The 21,461-nt window shown below is 36.5% G+C and overlaps 1 protein-coding gene across 9 annotated transcripts in view; it reads left to right on the forward strand.

Annotated features, from left to right (window-relative positions):
• Positions 1 to 21,461, forward strand: part of IQCM (IQ motif containing M) — a 195,323-nt gene that overhangs the window by 73,736 nt on the left and 100,126 nt on the right. For 8 of the 9 annotated variants that reach the window (XM_038178806.2, XM_038178802.2, XM_038178809.2 and 5 more), the window contains 2 exons: positions 1,708 to 1,787; positions 18,146 to 18,446. In XM_038178806.2, coding sequence (XP_038034734.1) covers positions 1,779 to 1,787; positions 18,146 to 18,446 — 310 coding nt within the window. In that variant the 5' untranslated portion in view covers positions 1,708 to 1,778. Of the gene's footprint in view, positions 1 to 1,707; positions 1,788 to 4,236; positions 4,288 to 18,145; positions 18,447 to 21,461 lie in introns of those variants that run through there. The other variant, XM_072037402.1, reaches the window with a different exon arrangement.

The raw sequence follows: 21,461 nt of genomic DNA on the forward strand, positions 1-21,461 counted from the left end.
TAATTTCAAAGTAACTATCTTTTATGAGACATATTAGATTCTTAAATCCTGTGCTGGACTTCACCAGCTGCAAAACAAAGAAGAATCTCTTGGGTCATCTCAACCACAAAAGGTGCCCAGAGACTGGGAAAACTAATGAGAATCCAGCAGCTTGGGATTGAATGTTTTCTAATAGAAATAACTTCATTTTAAGAGATAACACAGAAGTTGTGAAAAAATGAGAAAGATAAATTCAAAAATGCATGGGAACCACAAATTTATACAACATATTGGCAGTTGGATGGAATAACTGTCCCTAGCTCTTATCTTTCAGTGTCCTTTCATGCTGTTCTTGGTGCTTTAGTTTGGAGAAAATTAAATACCAGATTTTGGAGATGTTGAAACTATTGAGCTAGTTCTTGTTCTGTCTTATCACCTATTTATAACACTATAATCTGTAGGAGAGTCTGCTTACAAATTTTAGTAGCAGAAATCTTTCCACAGACATATAAAAGACCACAGAGCAAAAGATTAAATCAGCTTAGTATAGCAAGACTTTAACACATCCGTGTAGGTAAGCATATGAACATTCCCCTGGCTTTTAATGCAGACAATAAACAAAGTTGATTCCAGCAAATATACCAGCCAATTTTCAATTTTGGGTATCTAAAGATGTACTCTAGTGTTCCTTGACAGAGGCTGTCTGAGAAGCTGAGCAAAAAATGAACCTGTTGCAAAAAAATGACCCTTTGTACACCTGACCTGCTACTTTTTCCAACTTTACTCATGTCTAACAAAATTACAGTGACTGGTTTTTAATTGTCTTTGCTAGCAGAACCAGAGCCAATACTCCAGTTTCCACCTAAAGCATGGTAGAGCCTTAGTGTTATCTCTGGTGACCTGTTTGAGGCTGTGGTGGCATGCCAATATTTTCTTTGTAACAGCTTCAGACATGGCTGTCCTTACCTGCCTGGGCTTTCTGCAGCATAAGGGATTTGTTCTGCCCCATGCTGAGTAGCTTGTCTAGCTCTACTGCAGCACCTTCCCAGCTTGTACCTTTCCCAAATGTGCTAAAACTTTGCTGACTTTAGTCACCCATTTGCTAAAGTTGCCTGCTGGACTAGGCTATGTGTCTCCTCGGTGGTCCGCTTACTTGTGTTCCTGAGTGTTTATTTTTTAAACTATTTTTTCTCTTACCACCATGAGCATTCTTTCCAGCAGCCCTAGGGGAGAACCCTCCCTAGATGTGGCTGCAGGTGGCCTGAGCTTGGCCATGGGATAAGGTTGGGCAGCCCTCAGTTGTGCTTATGCTCTTCAGGGATGGGACTCTGGTTTCCTCAATGAGTTAAAACACTCCCTGCAGGCACAGGAATCCTTGTGGGACTGCATTGGAAGACTCTGAGGGAGTCAAGGGAGCCAGACTTGATGTGGTCTAGTCTGTCTTCCAAGTAGGGCTGAAATTAGGCGGCCCAGCTACTTCACTCAATTTCTTCTGGCAAGTGAAGCTGATTGTGCCAATGTCAGCTGTGCAGAAGATGGGTAGATGAAGACATCACACTATTTCTGACTTTGTATTCATGGCAGTAAAGGTGCACTATGCTATTTTGTATAAGGGAAGCTCTGTGTAGAGAGAACATAAATATGCTGAGTGATTCTTCCATTTTTAAATACTTATTTCTAGGTTTGTGAAAACTGTAAGGAAAACTTATTATTCCTAATTATGTACAGGGTACTGGAAATGCAGGAAGTTAACAAAAGAAGGAAGAGAGGCAGTCCTTTTTAGAGACTTCAGACTTGTGATGAAATTGGTGAGTATGTGACTACCAAGTGGGATTATTCTTTGTCAAAGCGTTCAGCAGTGCAAGCAATGATCCCATGTGCAGCACAGGAGGGTTAACTGGCTGACTTCAGTATACAGCTGTACATTATGCCCCCCCGCTCCCTTTTTTCAGCAAGGAAATTAGGTCCCTGTGGAAAAAATAGGCCCTATCTCAAGTTCAGGAACTTATTTTCCTGAAGGGCAAGAGTAGAAAAGAGTTAACTTCCAGGCTTGTCTTTATTACATTTTATGGACCAGACCTACCTCAGCCTTAAGAGACATGATCCTGAATACAGGGAAAATAGATTGTTAGGAGTATTATCCATATAAATATCTAAATATTTCTTTTTAATGGCTAAAATAAACTATCAGAAATCATAGAATCATAGAGCGGTTTGATTTGGAAGGGACTTTAAAGATCATCTAATTCCAACCCTCCTGCCATGGGCAGGGATACCTCCCACTAGATGAGGCTGCTCAGAGCCCCATCCAGCCTGGCACTGAACACTTCCAGGGATCCACAGCTTCTCTGGGCAACCTATTCCAGTGCCTTGCCACCCTCTGAGTAAAGAATTTCTTCCTTAAATATAATACATGGTGATATTTTACTGGTTTTAACTATGCTGCTATCATTTCAACTGTAAACATCTATTTGCATGTGCTCTTAATTCAAAATGTCAAATAAATAAATAGTGGTTGTGTAAATTGGAATGAATTCACAGACTGTTTATTCTGGCAGATAATTCAGGTAATATTTTAATCCTCACAGAGGTGGAAAAGGAGGGGTATAAAGGAAACTAATATTCCAGTGTTGTCACAAATTTGAGTGGATTTAAAATATATATATATATATCTGGGTGGGGTTCCGTTGAGAAGCAAGGAGCATGAAGCATGTCATGTGAGCTTGACCAAGCTTCAGATTCTTTACCGGTTACAGTTCTGCAGCTAGTCATGACCACTTGACCCATTATTTAATTGGACTTTTAAAATTTTCTCAGTATTGATCTTGCATTTGTCTTGTTCATGTCAATCTCATGGATATTTCCCTTGCTCTTCTGAGATCGTGATGGTATTTGATCCATATCCTATTTGTAACCTCATTTTGCATTTTCAAAAATCTGAAATCTGCTTTGCTGCTGTGGTCTGGCAGAGATCTATTGGTCATTAGTTAATAACTTAAGGACATGTCTTCTCAGGTGTCTCCTAGAACAAATAGAGTGGAATTGTGAGGAGTGTTTTTTACACAGGCTGTTTTAGGTTGGTATTTCATTTAAGAGTTTTTGTAGTATTTTTAGTAATACTCATTACCTTGTTAAACACCGTGTCTAAATATTATTAACAGAGATGGAAATCAAAAATGTATGTGTAGGGTTATATTACCATATCTCATTCTTATTTCTTTTGACTGAATATACCTATTTTTCTCAGCCTTTCACCAAGGGTTTTTCTCAAAATACTTAGTCATTTTTTTTCCTTTTTTTTTTTTTTCTTCAAATTTTTCCCCTGCCTGTTAAATGTAAAATCCCAAACACATGCTTAAATCTGACTATAGCAGAATATCTGCACTTCTTTGGAAGCCGTAATGAACACCCCCACAAAACAACAGCATACAGTATCTTGTTCTGTGGATGCGCACACAGATAGCTCTTTTCTAGCCTATTTTTACCTGTGTCTTCTGCCTTTCTGCAAAATCCCTGCAATTTTGAAGAATTCTTCAGAACTTGATATATTAAGTTCTGGCAACTGAAACGAATCACTGTTCCATTTTAATAAATACTGTATTGTCATGCATTTGCTATCTGATTTATCCAGTGATTCATCAGTTTAGCTTTCAATATACATAATACTGATATGATTTAGTAGATCATATATTTGATTCAAAAGATGTATTAGATTTGGTAGGTCCTGACTTCAATTCAGCATAGGATGACTTCATCTGTCTTATGAGGATATATGTGATTTCCAAAAGGAATGTATATTTTTGAAAAATCCTTCACTGAAAAGGGAAAAAAATAATTCATTGCAAGGGATAAAACATTCATTTCAGGAATCTGAATATAGAAATTACCCGCATTTATATTAGAATTTCATAGCAAAGCAATATATTGTGCGTGTCTTCACATTTCATCTACTGAAAGTATTATTTTGATCATGATCACTGTGCGTACTGTTGAGTTCTGAACTGAAAAGCACTTTACTCTGTAGAATAGGAAAATCAATTTAGCATAAGGTGATCTCATTAAATTCTATTTATCCAAGATTACAACAATTTAGAAGAAGATTGAGAGTGAAAGTAATTGTTCTTTTATTAATCTGTGTAGCTTGTTAGAAGAAAAGTACTGATTAGAAAGCTGTGACTGCTTGACTTCTAGCTCAAATCTTCCAGCACTTATACCAGAAGGTTCTAATTTCAGTGATGTGTTCTGATGATGTCATAAGAAACTGCAGCCATGCCTCACTGTAGTCACAGCAACAAGACGGAGTGACAGGTTAACATGATCTCTTAGTATATTTCAGAATTAATTTCTATGGAAATGTTAATATTTTTAAATGTTATGCATTTGGGCTCTCTTTGTCATCTGGTGATTTAAAATCTGAAGCTTAAACATTCAGTGGCATCTGACAATTTTTGTCTCCACTCCGGTGAATCAAACAATATATCTACTGAAGTGAGGTTAAAAAGTCTCTATAGGATTTTATTCATTAAACTTATTGATCTGGTAAAAACTAAAACCTACTAGTAGACTCACATAAAATTCAGCCGCTTGTTTGTGTGTGTGCATGCTTGTGTGTCTTTATGCTTAAATTAACCAAATATTTCTTATATTGAGGGGGAAAATGGTGGACAGAGGGGTCAAGAATAACAGGAAGCTGCTGGTTTGTGTGAGCCAAAATATACAAGGATCTTTGCAACTGAGCAACCCCATGCTTTTTGTGTCCCAGATCCCATACCACCTGGGATTGCAGTCAGTCCCTGGTACAGACCAGTAAGACTGGTAAAATGGAATATTAGTTTAGAGGTATCTTTCTTTTTTTTTGAGATCTCAGTATAAAAACTGTACTGCTGTTTTGCAGATAGATTTATAATTTTGTATGTAAGATGCCATTACTAGAAAAGTTCCTTTTTGCTATATAATGTGATATCAGTTTTATGAGGCTGTATGAAAGATAACTGACTGTCAGAAGTACTTTTTTTATTGTATTGTGCTTTTTAAAGTTTTTGCTGCCAGATAGTACTTTAGTGTAGATCAAGGGTGAGATTCCAGTGTTGATAGTCCATTGGACAGTCCTCAGATGTACCATAAAACCTGCAAAGAGGCTCCAAGAAAAGAAATCTTGATATATTTTAACTAGTTTTTAGTTTTTCAAACTTGTGACATTTGGCTTTGAGAGGTTGAGTGAAAACATTTTATTAAGTGAAATTGTTTCTGTATAAAGAAACAAAAAAAGAAACAATGAAATTTCATTTCATTTGTTAGAGAAAATTTCATTTTCTCTAAATGAAAAGTTTTCAATAGTTAGAACCTGACTAGATGAGCAGGAAAAAAAAAATATTTCTAGTCCCTTCTCTCCTTTCTAGAACTAGACTGACTTTTTTTGTGCTGCATCAGAGTTTTACTTTCACAGAAACGGTCTTGAAAGAGGTAGTCTTTCTGATTTCTTAAGCATCTTTTATTGTAGTTACTGTTTTTATTTTATTATATTTTTTTTGATACAAGGTGTGAAAGAAGTGAAGAGTTGAGCTGAATTTGCAGAAGAGAGATTTATGGCCTTAGTTTGGTACTTGAGCGTACTTGACATCAGAACAATGATGTCTTTAAATGGTGTAGGACTAAAGGAAGAGCTAAGCAAGCAATGTAAGTTGCTTCAGAATGAGTCAATATCTATTGTGACTTCATAGAGACATCTAGAGACATCTTGATTTCCAGAAAATTGGTCCTAAATGTGATGCTTCACTTTGCATGGTAGGACAGATTCTGTAGTGCCTGGTAGAATGGTTACTGAAGGTACCCTAGTGAGCAAAAAGAGCGAGACTGGCAGAGTATCCTCTACACATTGTTTGACAACTAGATTAGAAGTTATCCAAATGTCCCTGGCTGTGAAGAGCAAGCAGTTTATAGTTAACAATTCCTACCTCCTTTAACAAAATGCTTAGCAGGATCCCCTGCCTGGAAGTTTAAAGTAGCTAGCTGATTGTCATTCTGAGGAATTTCTCTACCATTAAGATACTCTATACTAAATTCTGACACAGTCCACACAGTGGTGAAAGTAGTATGTCTTTTACATCTTTTAAATATTTGTTAGCAAGATCTGTAAATCTAAAGCTCATACTTCATGAAAGTTTCATTTGTTGAAGTATTTAGATAAACAGAGAGATTCACTTAAAAAAAAAAAAAAAAAGAGCAAAACTGCAATATCTCAATACTGGGGCTCTGGAGGGAAGATTATTCTGCATCTTTGAGTATTGAAATGCCCAGTGTTGCAAGGTTCTGAGGTTCTGATGGGGCATGGTGCTTCTGAAAAACTAAAATTTAGGTCTTTTTTGTCATGTTTTGAATTTAGCGTTTCTTTATGAAGGACTACTCTGTATATCCTTATGATGTGGATATATACCTTGTGTGCATTGTTGAAGAGAAACTGTGCCCATCTTTGGATATTAATGATTTTCATTACCACAGTCCAACCTTAAGAAAGTTTCAGAAGTTTTGTTTTGAAAAGTGAAACTGCAGGTGCTCAGAGCTTTTACTAAAATCTCCCGTGGCTTTATTTTTTGCTTCAAAGTACCTTTGTTTTGCCTCTTTTCTCTGTTCTTAGACATATCTCTACTAATTTGTTATTGTATTATTCCCATGCTGGACTTTTCCTGGTTATATGCCCTGTTGCTAACACCTTTCTACTATGGATCTACCTTTCTATTATGGACCTCTCTGTGGTGGGATACCTGTTCATTTGTGATGCTTTGCTGCAGTACTGCTTGTTATCTTATATTTTCCTTTCAATAGATTTATGTATCTTCAGATTGACCAAAAAGCACCCGACCACAAAACAAAAACAAAACAAAACAAAGCAAGCAAGCAAACAAACAAACAAACAAAAAAACAGTGCTTAAAGCATCATGTTTACCACGTGGTACTTGTTTTGAACAGTTGTTTATGCTATGGTTACTTAGGGACTGATGGCTGTAGATAACTGTGCTGCAGCACTTGGAAATTAACAGAAAAGTAAAGTAGATTCATTCAATTGTGTAAATAACAGGAGGAACACAGAGGTTCCTAAACCCCCAGGCATAGGTAAGGAAAAGGTGACAGATTTTAAAGGAAGGGAGCTAGCCTAAAAGTAAATCATTAGAGAGCAGAAAAAGGATAGCATCCTCTGGGATGTTCCTGCTACTGACAATTCAGCACTTAACTCTGTTTTACTAGCTATGTTATCAATTCTATCCACAGAAGGAGAAAGTATCAGTTATTCCTTTGGAAGTTTTAGCTCTCTTTCTAGACGTCAATGTATTTCTTTGCTCATTGCTAGTCATATCCCATAAATGACGACAAGCTTTTGGCAATGAAAGAGAAACTTACCTTACCTCTTAATTTTTATTTTTGGAAAGAAGCCACTTGATCTAGCTGACCTGCACAGTATTTAATGTTCACCAGCAATTTTTTTTGACATGCAGTATTTTTGTGCTGCTTTTCTCTCTGCAGCAAGGCCCAGATATTTGGAGCTGACCCTATAGTTTCCTATTTTTTTTCTTAGCCTTTAATATTTGCAGTTATGAGTCAACCTGATACTTTTTTTTTTTTTTTTTTTTTTTTTTTTCCAAGTGACTGCTAGAGCTAATACCATTTTGGGATTGATTTGCAGCTTTGCAGAGTATAGCATTACAATGACGTCATTGTATTTTTCTGCAATGACCAGTTTTCTCCTCTCTGCTGCACCTTGTATCAAACAAACAAACAAAAAAATAAGCACAAATGCCTTGGGAGAACAGCTAAGATAAACTTTATTTAAAAGCATTATGTCCTTAAATGCTAGATCAACAGAGTTTTTAATAAAATAAACTGTAGGAAGTTGATTTTATATAAACAAAAATCTTGGGGGGAAAAAAGTTTTCTCACAAAGAATTTTTCTCACAAAGACTCCTGTCACATTTAGGTCTATTTCTTTGCATTGTTGCATTTTCTGTACTACTAAATAAAATGAAGACTGGGATCTGTTTCTGGTTCTTGATGTTATAAATGGCTAAGTCCCAAAATAGGATTATAATCAAAGTTTACAATTTATTAAAGGAATAGAGGTAAGCAAACTGTGCTGGGTGCACCGAGAGTCTCTGCTCCACCACGAGGCACACCAGTTACATCAAGTAGCTGATTTTTATGCTCCTAGGCTAATACATATTCATTACTACTTCTAGAAAAAACAGGGTTATTATAATTAGTTCCCAGAATCCAAACCCTCCTACTGGAGCATGCGTATCAGTCTCCGGTGGTCCCTCTGGGGATCTTTGGGGTCTCTCGTGGTGAAGGCTCATAGTCTTCCTCACAGGCTTTTTTTCTTGTCCTTCTCCTTTGTCCGTCTTGGCTGTATGTCAGAGAGTTGTGCAGCGTCCCCTCAAAGCTTTGTCTTTCAGTCGTCCTTCAGCTTTCCCCTTCTCCTTAATCTCTTGGCCAGATATCAGAGACTTGCATAGTGTCCCATGCAATAGTCATAATAGTAGTTAGAAGTTATTCTGAAATCCCCCAGATATCAGAGACTTCAAGGAAAAGCCTACAAATATATTTCCCTTCAAGCTCTCTATTGACAAGAATTGTTAAAACATTTCTCACATTGAGGTCAAACAGCACAAACTTGCCACATCCATTTTTCTGAGCACTTGGCTCTAGTTTGCTCTGAGCCCATGTTTATGCTGTCAAAGAAAAGAGAGACAGTCCAGCTCAAGCACTGGCCTCCTGCTGTCTGTGGTTTGTACCAGCAGCTTTCTCCAAGAGAAATCAGCATCTCTTGGCCTCAAAGCTGTGTCTTGGTCCTGGACCACCACTTATTTATACGTAAGCACAGAGGCTTTTACAGATGTTCTCCTGACTCCAAGATGAGTGTTAAGCATTCACCTAGAAGAAGTGCCAAGTCTGGAAAAGGAATTCCAGAAAGTCCTGTAGTCCTCTGTTGAGAGCTAACTTACTAGCAGTCCTGTGTTATGAAAAAACTTTTCAGTCTCATCTGTCTGTAACCCAATCTTAACAAGGAGTGGTAATTAGTAATTGAATTGTTTGCCTCCCAAGTGTTTCAGGTCATATAGTTTCTGAGCAGCCTTTACTTTTTTTTTCTATTTCCTTTTTTTTTAATAAACCCATAAGAAAAACACAGCCGAGAAAGACCCATGGGAGGTTTTCTGAAGCAGTGTTATTCAACCTCCAATCAGCTGATCTGTGGTAGTCCATAAAGCTTCTTAAAGTAATCCAGAGAGTGACTTCCAAATCTGAAAACCCTTGCACATATGAGCCAGTGAAATACAAACACCTTTATTGGAAAACAAAACAAAACATCATAATGTTCCATTAGAGAGCACGTTAGGAAGCAATTACATTTATTTACCTAAGTACCTTTTCTTATAATAATTTTTCCACCCAAAGACAGGATCAACTGTAGCTCCACTGTCCTGTACGTGCTTGCCAAACATCCATCAATGGTGCTCAGCAGGTTCCTGTAACAATCTATTCCAGTTCTTTCTATCGATGACATTGCTTTTCCTCATAATTAACCTATATCTGTACTGGTATATTTTTTATACTATGTAACTATGTATAAAAGCTTTTTGATTTTCCCATTCAATTGTTATAATAATTGTCCCTGTGATGCTCTGGTATCTTTGTGTGTGTGTACAAAAAAGCTATTTTCCATAAACAGAAGTGGAGGGAGAAAGGTGAATTACACGACAGTGTCCCTGAAAGTCTGCTTTTGCTTTCATCCTAGATGTTGTGTACCTTCCCACCAGCTAACTTCCAGACATATTGTGAGAAGCAACATCTTTAATTACAGCACTCCAAGGTTATTCCTTGCTGTTTAATAACCAGTAGGGAGCACAGTTAGAGTGAGTTTAATCTGGGTTAGAAATAACAGTTTGGAGGTAAAAAGTGTGTAGTGAATTTATAAGCAATTGCAGATACATTTTTCAGAGGCATCCTAGAAAAATAATGCCCTGCTTACTGCATCTGCTCATACTAAAATTCCCCCTTGACTGAGTGCAGCTACTTCAACATTGTCATTTTCAAGAATCAGATATGGAATTCCAGGGTCATTTTGATGGAGAATTATTTTCAACTATTAGAATTAAGAGATTTCTCACTGAGTCTCCTGCTGCTCAACTAGTCATTGTTTCAAAAACAAGAAGTTATCCTGCAGTGATGGTATCAAACTTTTTGCTTCCTACGGTGCATTCAGAGGTCAGCTGCATGGAGAATACAGAAGTCTGTCTGACAGAATACAAAGAAAACTGCAACCTTATAAATCACCACAAAAGAGTTATCTCTGATGTCTTAAGAAAATGGGATTACTTTTTTGCTCAGATATGAGGATAAGGGAACAGATTATATTTCTGGACATCTTTGAGAAAAGAGAGTAAAGGTGCTGCAGAATTTACAGTCACATAAAGTAGTGTTGGTTTGGGCTGGAATTGCCAAGTGTGACAGGTTGAACTTTTTCTGCATGCCCCTTCATATTTAGAAAAATTATTTTCACCTGTGCTGTAATTCTAAGATTATTTTTGAGAAAAAGAACCCATAAAGCTTCACATTCTGGAATAGGAATGTTGACGACAGCGTATTTTCAAATACAGTAGTTCATATTTAGGAGGAAAATGCTTCTGTCATACAACTAAATATCCTATAATTTTCCCTCTGATCCTTTGCCTCTCTCCACTTCTTACAATTTATCTATCATGGAATCTACTGTCAAGAAAATATTATTATTTTTTACTTAATTGTATATCTTCATATATTTTTCCCAGCATAAATTATTAACCACATTATTATTTTTTGCAATAAGCAAAAATGTATTTTACAAAATAAAATCAGCATTATCTCAAATATGTTCCTGCAACTTAGCATTTCATATTGCTCACTGTTACTGTTACTTTATTATAAACAATATTTAAACCTTTAAAAATGAGGATGTTGAAAGCCTAAGAAATTAAAAGTATCTCTAGGTGATTAAACAGTGTGTACAGAAAATTAAATGCTTTGTCCTTTATTATGAGTGTCCTTGGAATTGCTAGATGCGGTTTGAAGAAGTATGAACACATACATATAAATATTCATTTTAATTTCTGATGCCCTCTTAGCCTTTTGAATCTTCCTTCTGCATGGTCACCCTATAAAATGCATTTTCAAAAAAGCCAGGAAGTGATGGATCGTCTGCCCCTCAGTAGCAGATGAAGATGCATTTAGGATTTATACCTGTCTAGATGTTCTACCATTCCTCTCTGATGCATCTTACTTTTTCTGTTGCAGTGGGATTCAGGAATGCCTGAATTCTTAGCTTCATAGAATTCAAAGCTGGAAGGAACGGTTAAAATACTCTAGACTGCCTTCCTTCATAACATGGCTAAGGAATTCTTGTATTTCATTTTAATTCTACTTGTTGGGTTTTGCCACACCTCTCTGTGTCTAATTAAAAAGACAGTATTTGATATCATCTTAAAATGTAGTCATATGCAGACTGTGATTTGTTGCACAAAACTTATTCAGTTATTGCAGACAATTTTCTTCCCCACAGTAAATAGGGAAATGAAAAGTTGATAGTGGAAACACAAAGTTTACTATTTGTTTATTGGGAGCAACACAGTAAGTGCTCTTGGTTTACAAGCAAGTAATTCAATTTTTAATGATTTCTTTAGAGATATTGTCTGTATTTGCCGAGAAGGTTCTTAAAGAATTCTTCTTTCAACTTTTCTTGGATTTTCCTTTATTTCTAATGGTGTGGTAGTTTTAAACAAACAGACAACCCAACAAGCAAAAACAAAAACACCCCAAAACAAAATAAATAAACTACCAAAAACCACAACAACATCCCAAAGCCTTCCCTCTAAACCTCATTCGATATCTTTATACACTGTTTCATACTCTTTTCAAATCTGAATTTATCTTACTCCTTATTTGACTGGCTAATCCAGATTCCTTTGTCCCTCATTTTTGAAAGACTGGTGAAAGAAAATACATTCTTCACAGTGTTTTCAGCTGGTGACTAACATATTTTTTCATACCTAGTCTGAACATGAGTGGTGATTGGTGATTAGGCAATAACTTTGTTAAGTCTGTTATTTGTTTCCCCAGTTTCTTTGGAATTAATGTCACCAATCCCTTTCAACCAAGAGAAATGATACCTTTTATAGAGAGTATTGTGTATGTAACATCTATGTATATGACCTCTGTATATGTAGCATGCACGTACTCCTCTAAGCAGCTGAGATTTTCTCACGTTTTAAGGCTTTCAGCTGGTTTACTCCAGCTTCTCTCAATATGAAAAAGTCACTTTCTAGTGTTCTGTTGATTAAACTAAAAATATTGACCTTCTCTGGCCTTAAGGTAGATTTTTCAAGTGTCTAATGATCCTTTAATTCACTTCTGAATCCTTTTATTTTTTTTGCTATGTTTTTAAAAATGGAAATGTCAGACTAAACAGAGTGATCCAGCATTGGTGGCATCAGTATGAATATGGAAATAATGCAAGGAAGCTACTTCTTTCTAATATTCCTTTAATTTTTAGAGGATCAATTCAGTTCATTTATCATCAGCTTTGTACTGGAAGTTGACAGTTTCTTACCCACCTGAAGTTTTAGAATCACTTTTCTCATTTGCCATCCGATAAATGTGACCTGCATTCCCTGTCCCTAGATTTATGACTTTGCATTTGTTTTTATTAAAATTTATCTTGTTCAAATGAAACCACCTAACCAATTGAATCAGATCATTCTATAGAACATTTGCCTTATTACTTGCCAGTCCACCAGTTTTTGTGTGCTCTGCAAGTTTTGCTGGCAATCACTTTGTATTTTCTTCCAGATCATTGAAATTTGATCTGAGGATTGGCACTGGGGACTTAAGACATAGATACTGGCTAACCCATATTATAAATGCTGTAATTAGATAGATATTTCTCATTTATAGCAGAAGACAAGTGTATAATATATTTACAACATTTATAACTAATTATTTTTTAAAGAAACTTTAATAATCTGTATATGATTTAAGTTATTGTATTTAAACTATCCACCCCTCACCCCAAGAATGTGACAGGTATGTGGAAACAAGCCAAGCGCCTTAAAGTCATGTAAGTCTATCAAACAATTTCTTTCTCCCATGAAAAACTCTAAAGTTTGCAGCAATAGTGCTCAAGGTACAATCCTCCATTTCCATAAAATCAATTAAACTTTTGGGGAAGATAAGAAAGCCACATTTCACAATCCTTTTTTCTTAAATGAAGGATACAAGCTCCGAAAAGTTATTTAAATTTTAAAATAGCTATTCATTCTAAGCTTGCAGGAAATCACTGCATTTCGATGTCCTCCTGGATCATGAAGAATGAAATCTGAAGCTAGCAAATGTTGTCAGGTGTTTTGGTTATGACACTGGTGGCACTTCTCTCCTTGATCTGTTCCTATTGAAGGAGCTCCAAAACAGAGAAAGCTGATTTAAGTCAGAGTTGCTATAGTCCTTTTTCCCTCCCATTGCAGAGCTGCTTGTTGTCTATCAATATCAATGTTCATCTGCATATTTAATAGGCATACTTGTGGAGTTAAACTGGCTCAAAACTATGAGGATGGTGATGTAGGATATGTGTCCAGCTCAGCTGTGCAGGAGTGTGAGAACATGGGCTGAATTGAGGTCAGCATCAGAGTAAACTGGGTTTAGAAGCCTGCATAAATTTTCTTAGGTCTCTGTTTTGTAAATTCTGAAGTAATGTGGTTTTCCAGTTCTTACATTAGACCCTGGTTAATCTCAGAAACAGATGGAGAAGACCTAGTTTTGTTTTGCACTTTCAACTTTTTCTTTCAAGCAACTTTTTCTTTCAGTAATCTTTGGTGGCTAATACAGTGACTGGTTCCTGTTCTTTAGACTCAGAAAATACAGGAAGTTACATTCCCTGAACCATTTAATATCTACTGATTTAAAGTCTTGTTAGTTTGCTGGCTGCACTGATCCGTCTTTGTAAACAGAAGTGTGTAAATCAGCCAGACCTTGGAAAAAAGATTTTTGCAGTTAATTAGAAAAGTAATGTTTCATAAAGCTCTTCAACTCTTTACCTAGAAGGAGGTTTACCCTTGCCTATTTATTTATTTTTTTTCTTCTCCTTAAAGCCTGCCATTTAACTGAAATAACATTCATACAGTAAACTTATTGACCAGGTTACATATAATACTACAAAATTATAGAGGAGCATCTTGTTTGTATGTACAAAATTGTTTCTTTATAATTGTTTGCCTTTTATTACCTGAAAAACTGCTGAAGGGCTTCCACAATATATAGGGATAATTACACTTTCTTGTTAGAACTAGTGATTGGGATATTCATCACTCATCTGAGGTTTTCTGAATATAAATGGCTAGTGCTCACAAAATAGTTCAAATGTATAAGCAGCTGGAAGGAGAATAGATAAGTCATTCTGTATCACACTGCACATTAATATGGAGGAGCTGTTTTGATAATTCATTTTTTATTTGTAATTAACAAAGCTATGCTACTTGAATAAACATAAAACAAATTATTATGCAGAGAAGTGTGATATATCACTTGGGCATTTACAATATGAAATGATGTGCATTCACAGAGAATTCTTTCTGCAGGTAAATGATTTGAAATTAAGTACACAACATTGTTTTCCATAGGTATATATACACTATAAGAAGTGTTTCAATTTGATTAAGCAGTTTATAGATGCTGTGGGCCCAAAATTGTCTGTCTGTACACAATACCTCAAGCTGTAACACGTAGGCAAATGTCCCATCAGTAATTTCCAGTGCTCCATCTCTTTAGAAATCTATATTCATTGGCTCTGCAAACAAAGGCATTTACTTCATTTCTGTTCTTGCAGCTGCACCACGAGTCACCTCTAGTCAGCTTCCTATCTCAATACTTTCCTGAAATTTCTTTCAGCTAGCCAAATCTTGGAGTTGCTTGCAATGTCTTCCACTTTTTTCTCCTTTATTTTCTTTATGCCCTTCACACTGCTAATGCAGTCTTCTCTTTGAAAATGATATCTTTTGTGGTGTTTGGTGAAACTTTCTTGCAATTTTCTGTCCACTTCTTTACTTAATTCCACAACTCTTTCAGTACATTGTCTTTTTGTACTGCAAGATTGCTGGGGACTTTGTCAATCCCTGAAGAGCTTTTCCTCTGCACTGCATTCTCTGCCATTTCTATATTGTTGACTTATTTTTGACCCATCCCCTGCAACAACTGATGCTGTTTTTCATCACCTGAATGCATCTCCCTCCAGAACATCTCTATTGCCCATCATACTCTTTCAATCCTTTTACTGTCTCTCTGACTAAATTACATTGTTTCCATTCATTATCTTTTCTATGTGCTATATTTGAGTTTCTTCCACAGCTTTATTTTTGTTGTATATACTTTTACCTCTATTTACCTCATCAGTACTCTCTAAGCCTCTAATAAAAACAGATTTGACGAGCACTATTTTTTGTGCCTCTCCAATGGCTGACAAGATCATATCCTTGTTGAGTCAAACTATTCAGGAAACTGCTGCTTTTTGCATCAAAATCTGGTATAAAATTATTTTTTTCATGAAAATAATTAATTCAAAATGTTTAGGGAAGAGGCAGTTGAAGATAGCTGCGCTTTCTTCCTTTTCCCTCATTTAATGTTGCTTGTCTTTGATTGTAAGTGCTTTGAATTTGGGATTGCATCTGTATACAAGTTTGGAAAGTTACTAGCCCAGGATGCAGATAATTTTTAGAATGGATTCTTTTGAGTTATGAAGAACAAAACCCGTCATCATTGCACAATATTTAAAATATTACTTCTTACTGTGTTTGGTACATACAGCCAAATAATTGCTAGTCGTCTTCTCCAAACAGTTCATTGTTATGGTGATTTTTATTAAATACTTGAAAACTCATGTGATTTCTCCAATTTAGAATCCAGATAGGCATCATTAAGCCAACAAGCTCTGAAAGTGTAAATATCACCCAGCACCTCTAACTTAATAAGCAGAAGACAATTCAGATTTTGAACATTTATAGTTTTCTCATCTGGGAACTGGAGAAAGGAAAGGATGTGGACCCCAGAAGATTTCAAAAGCTTGAAGTCAACAGATGAATGAAAAGTCTCCCTTATAGCATCTTGAGTGAAGTGTTGGTGGGGGAAGAAGCCACAAGCTTTGAAAAACCTACCAAAAATCAGATTAAGGATAAACGTCTTGGGGAAGGTCTTGGATGATACAAATTATGGTAGAACAGATAAAAATTTACCACTTTTCCATCAACTTTGACTATTAAGTAAGTATTAACTTATATTCACACGGAAAGGGGCAGCCCAAGTATATCTTGAACATATCAATCTACTTTATTTATGCAGTGAAAAGATGTGGTAAACTTTCTTGTAGTAGCTTGGAGAAGCATGCACCACCATACAGAGCAATACAAACATGGCTTTTGTTGGGTGCAATGAGGGCTAGCAGCTCCCAAAGAAGGGGAGCTGGGGGCCTGCTCTGGGCCCACCAGCTAGTCTCGTCCCTTCACCACTGCACCCTTCACCACAGTCCCCAGGGGCAGTCAGGGCCAGCCTGGGGTGGCAGGACCATGTGTATGGGATACACCCAAAGTTGCTCCGGAAAGCCCACCTGTGTGTTGGTGTCGGGTCTGGATCTGTGGGTCTGTAGTGGGACACATGCCTGAGAGGGAGTCCTCCCCCAGGGCTGGGCCTCAGGCTTATAAGGTGCCATGGCAGTGGCAGAAGCACATGGCATCATCTGCTGAGTGCCCAGGAGGAAAGGGAGAATTTTGGTGTCATTCCTTTTGGGAATGACACCTTTTTAGTCACATGGTTTGAACTTTTGGGTAGACCTGTGCGGTGTCAAGAGTTGGACTTGATGATCCTTAAGGGTCCCTTCCAACTCAGGATATTCTATGATTCTATGATTCTAACTCACTTGTGCGTAACCGAAGCTAGAAAATCTGGGACACTGACTGCATTGATACATTTCTTTTTGAAGAAAATAAACGTGTTCTCTGTTCTACAAAACCTCTCTCCGTTAATTTATTTTTTTTCCTGCTCATATACTTCCATTCTTCGGTCTGGTCCTGTGCTGTCTGTGCCAAAGGAACAGTCCTTTGCAGCCCTTTTGTACTGTCCCAATAGGAACTGGCTTGGTTGCAGAAGACCTTTAGGATGTTTTCACCTAGTGCTAGAGTAGTTCAGGCAAGGTGAATGCACCCCTTCTTTGTTAGGGTGGTGTAATAGTCTGTGGCAAAATGAGGCTCAGAATTTAGACGGAAGAGGAACTTTCCAAAATACTGTAATTGCTACTGACATTCACCTTTGCTGTAATTCACCTATGAATGTGTGTTTAAAATGAATGTCTATTAAGCTTTTCTTCATTAATTTTACCTACATGAGCATTACAAAATGCACTAATATAGTGATCCTTGTTAGAACAGAGACCTGAACTGTGTTCTCTAGATAAGACAGGGATTGCTTTACTTCATATCTGTAAGCTACCAACCGTGTTGTGGATGGGGCAGAATACTAAATAGCAGTAACTTGTTAAAAATATAATTACAAGTATTTGACTACATTCATCCATGGCATAATGGGGCAGCCGTATTATTAGGCTGTCCTTAGGAAATTGAATTACTCTGATGATAATAAATGGAAATGACTGTTATTTAAATGGAAGACTATTTGTATAAAATAGGCCAATGGTAAGTGATCAGCTGTTAAGTAGGTGTGAAATCTAACCTCATAGTTCTGGGTCAAGGATGGATGGGTTCTTGCCAAAGATTTTCATATTACAGCGCTTAACCTGTATGTAAGGATTCTAAAGTCAGAAGAGGTTTGAAGATCTGAAAACTGCAGCTCAACTTATAATATTCCTCTTTCATATTTTTTATTTAAGAACAAATTAATGATTTTTATTGAAAAAAATCAAAAATTTCTCTTAAATGGAATTAAAACATAAGAAGTTATTTCATATAGCTTCACTTCTGAAGGGAAATATTGTGGCATTCCAGAGATAAATTTTCATAAATTTATATCAGAGGCTTAGAGATAATTTAGTGTGAAATAAATAATTTAAAATTATCAGTGTCTTAATAATATATATTTACTTCATCAACAGAAATGCAATGGGTCCATGTCTTCCCAGAAACTTTCCGTGCCTTATTGCAGCTGGGGCTCAACTCAGACTCCTGTGAGTGCTTCTTCTATTTTGGAAAATGCCAAATCTTATGACAATGAAGTGTTTGGAATTGAAAGACCAAAAAGAAATTTTCAGCAAGATTCTTGGTTAGAAGAAAAGTTCTACAAGGCACTTGAAACACCGCTTACTGTAATGTACAACCGTGCATTTCCTGACAAAGCTGTCAAATGTTATAAGGCTTATATCTACCTGTCTCCACAGTACACTGTAGAGCAAGAAGGTGAGAAGTCTTTCCTTTCACATGTAATTTTTAAAACAGGAGGAAATTCAGCACTTCACTGTTAGCCCACTGTTGCTTCTTTTGTCATGATTCCACGTTGTTATGAGATTTAACATAGGTATTTTTCTATGTTAGTTAATAGATGTATGCAGATGGTGAGCTTCTTTATAATCTTCTCAAAGTGTGAGCATAGTATAACCCGGTTTATAAGTAATATATATTAGAAAAAGTGCATAGTGGAAAAAATCTTTAGAAGACCTCAATTGTGGAGAGGATTTTTTTGTTTCTCACCAAAACAAACAAAGAAAAACCAAAACTTTCTGCAGAAGGCAGGTGATTTAGAGATAAAATATTATAACAGCCAGTTTCTGTCAAAATAGTATATTTTCAGCCAATATTTTTATATGCATTTTCTTATATTTTTATATATATTTCTGTTGAATATGACCCTTATCCATCTATTGAAGAAGAAAACCACTATAATAAAGGGAATCTGTAGAAATATTTCCAGCATTTTCTGATCTAGCCAGCTGATAAGTTTAAAAAGTGCCACTGGTTCTACTTGAGCTAAAACAAAACTCATGTAGGGCTATAAAGGCCTGTTCTGAAGGAGAATATCTGTACATCTGATTTTTCCTTTTACGTAGAGCAAATGTTCAAGCTATTCACCATTGAGGAAACTGTTTGCTTTTTGGCAAAAATGCCTTCAAGTTTTACTCCTTTGGCCTTGACAAGTATTTATTTAGAGATAAAAGGGATGAAACCACTAAATACTGCAAGATATAAACCAAATCCAGCTTCCTGTCATCTGTAACCTTTAGACTTTTATCTGTATTCTGTACAGGTGGCCTAAGTTCCACAATACAATGCAATCTGGCAAGTTCTCAGGAAAAAAAAAATATCTCCTTTGCATCTTGATAAAAATGTTGAGAAAGTCTACCTGGCAGTGCTGAAGCCCTAAAGACTGTTTTTACATTCAGATTTGTTATTTACTGCCTTTGTTGTTGTTGTTGTTGTTGTTATTGTTGTTTGTTTCTGTCAAGGTAGAATGTACCTACCTTTGGCAGATTACACTTCATTTAGAGTGCTCTGAATCAAACAGTTTCTCCATAAATATCTGTCTAGATATTTAGATAGATAACTGAAACTAAATTTATTTACTTAAATTTGGATATTTAAACATTTTAGAGTCAAACCACAACTAATAAGGAAAAGTGGAAGAGACTGCTATATGTAGGTGAATATGTCAGTGAATGCTTTGTAAAAAGGTGACATGGTACATGTCGTGACTCATTTCATTAGCTTAAGTGGAAGTCCAGCAAAGAGATTTTGATGAATACCTGCTATTGTATTGAAGTGTACGTGGTTAACTAGTTCTCTCCAGGCATGAGAGGAAATGAGAGTGTTTCTGCAGAGAGAAAAGGTGGTCTAGGGCAGAGTTGTTTCTAAAAGAAGAATCTCTGAACAACAAAGAAAGGGAAGAAAGTTGTCTGAAATTCCTATGTTCATGAACACATACTTCCAGTTTTTATACCCTGCTCCTTGACTTATTAACACAAACATAGCTTAAATTATCTCCTTTACTGTGTGTCTTTTTGTACTGGTAGAACTGCAGAATGGACAGTATCAGCTCTTCTCTGCCTCAGTTAGAATTCTGTTTCTCTAGTAGATAAGGGGCCAGCCAGCTGAGAGGTTTCAGCTTCACCCCTGAAGAGTGCCTTTTGAAACCATGAATTGCCAAAGTGAGAAGAGTTATTGGATTGCATCTCTTTCAGTATTTTGCTAATTTGGGAGCCCTTTTTTTCTGGAATACAAGGACAGGATAGATACAAACAGGATAGCGTGACCATAAATGTAGTTGCACACTGTGGTAAACTTTCATGTGCAGCATGAAAACCCTGTTTCCACATGTAGGGATAGTCTTGAGCTGCTACTGAAGTGAACTCACAAAAGGTTCAGGGACTTCTAGTATAAGACATCCGGAGTGTATTTGCTTGCCTAAGTGACTATTTCAGAAGTTTCAGTGCACTTATTTATCAGAAAAGGGCTGGCACAGGATGTGTGAGTAGTCCCATTTTCTTTGCTCTGTTTATAAAACTGCCCAAATTCCATTAAATGAGCTTTTCCCTTAAATAATCGGTCTCATAACTTACAGTAACCTTCAGCACTCACCTTTTTTATATACTTGTGAAATTGGATCTGCTGAGGCTTCCATGATATAATCAGAAATATATAATGCATTAGCATTGTACTTGTTTAACTGCATAAGTACAAGCAAGCAGATTTATTCATTTCAGTTCTTGGTATCTGCAGTCTTTCAGAGTGCTCTCCTCCCCATTAAGTATTTCTAAAGACACTGTTGTTTTTTCCTAAATGTAAGTGGCAGAGAAAACTGTCCCAGGCATGTAATTTCAGTAGTATCTTCTTCCCTTATGACTCATAACTGCTGAAATCAACACAACTTGGGATCTGCTCAGGAACTTCAGTACCTCTTTAATGTTTTCAAATAGTAACATCTGTGCATCTTTATGACTTCATGCTTTGCCTTAGAGTTAGTCTTAGCCAATGTTTCTGGCTGTTAAATGGTCGTACTTTTTGAAAGTAAGGTCCCTGTGCATTGTAAGTAAGAGAGTTATCATTATTGAATATTTCTTTGAGCAGAACAGCAGAAATGCTGCAAAATCAGGCCAACTTTTATCAAAACCTTGCAGATTTGTTTAGAACTTGCACCATGTATTCTGAGGTAACTTTTTTTTTCTTTCTTTTTTTTTTTTTTTTCTTCCCCACTTTCTTCCTTCATTTAGAGACATTAATGACTCCAGTTTTGAACACCTCTGGGTCTTGCATACTCACCTATTTCAGCCTGCCATCCACCAGAGTAGCTGGCTGAGGGTAGAAGAGAGAGGTGAAGAAAAAGGTTGGCTTGAAATTAGGTAATGAGAAAGAGATAGCGGATTCAGTGAATAATAGTGACCTAAAATACTCCTTGTTTAGGAGGTGGCTGGGAGGGAATCT

This window comes from Anas platyrhynchos, chromosome 4, assembly GCF_047663525.1.
Source record: "Anas platyrhynchos isolate ZD024472 breed Pekin duck chromosome 4, IASCAAS_PekinDuck_T2T, whole genome shotgun sequence".
Lineage (NCBI taxonomy): Eukaryota > Metazoa > Chordata > Aves > Anseriformes > Anatidae > Anas > Anas platyrhynchos.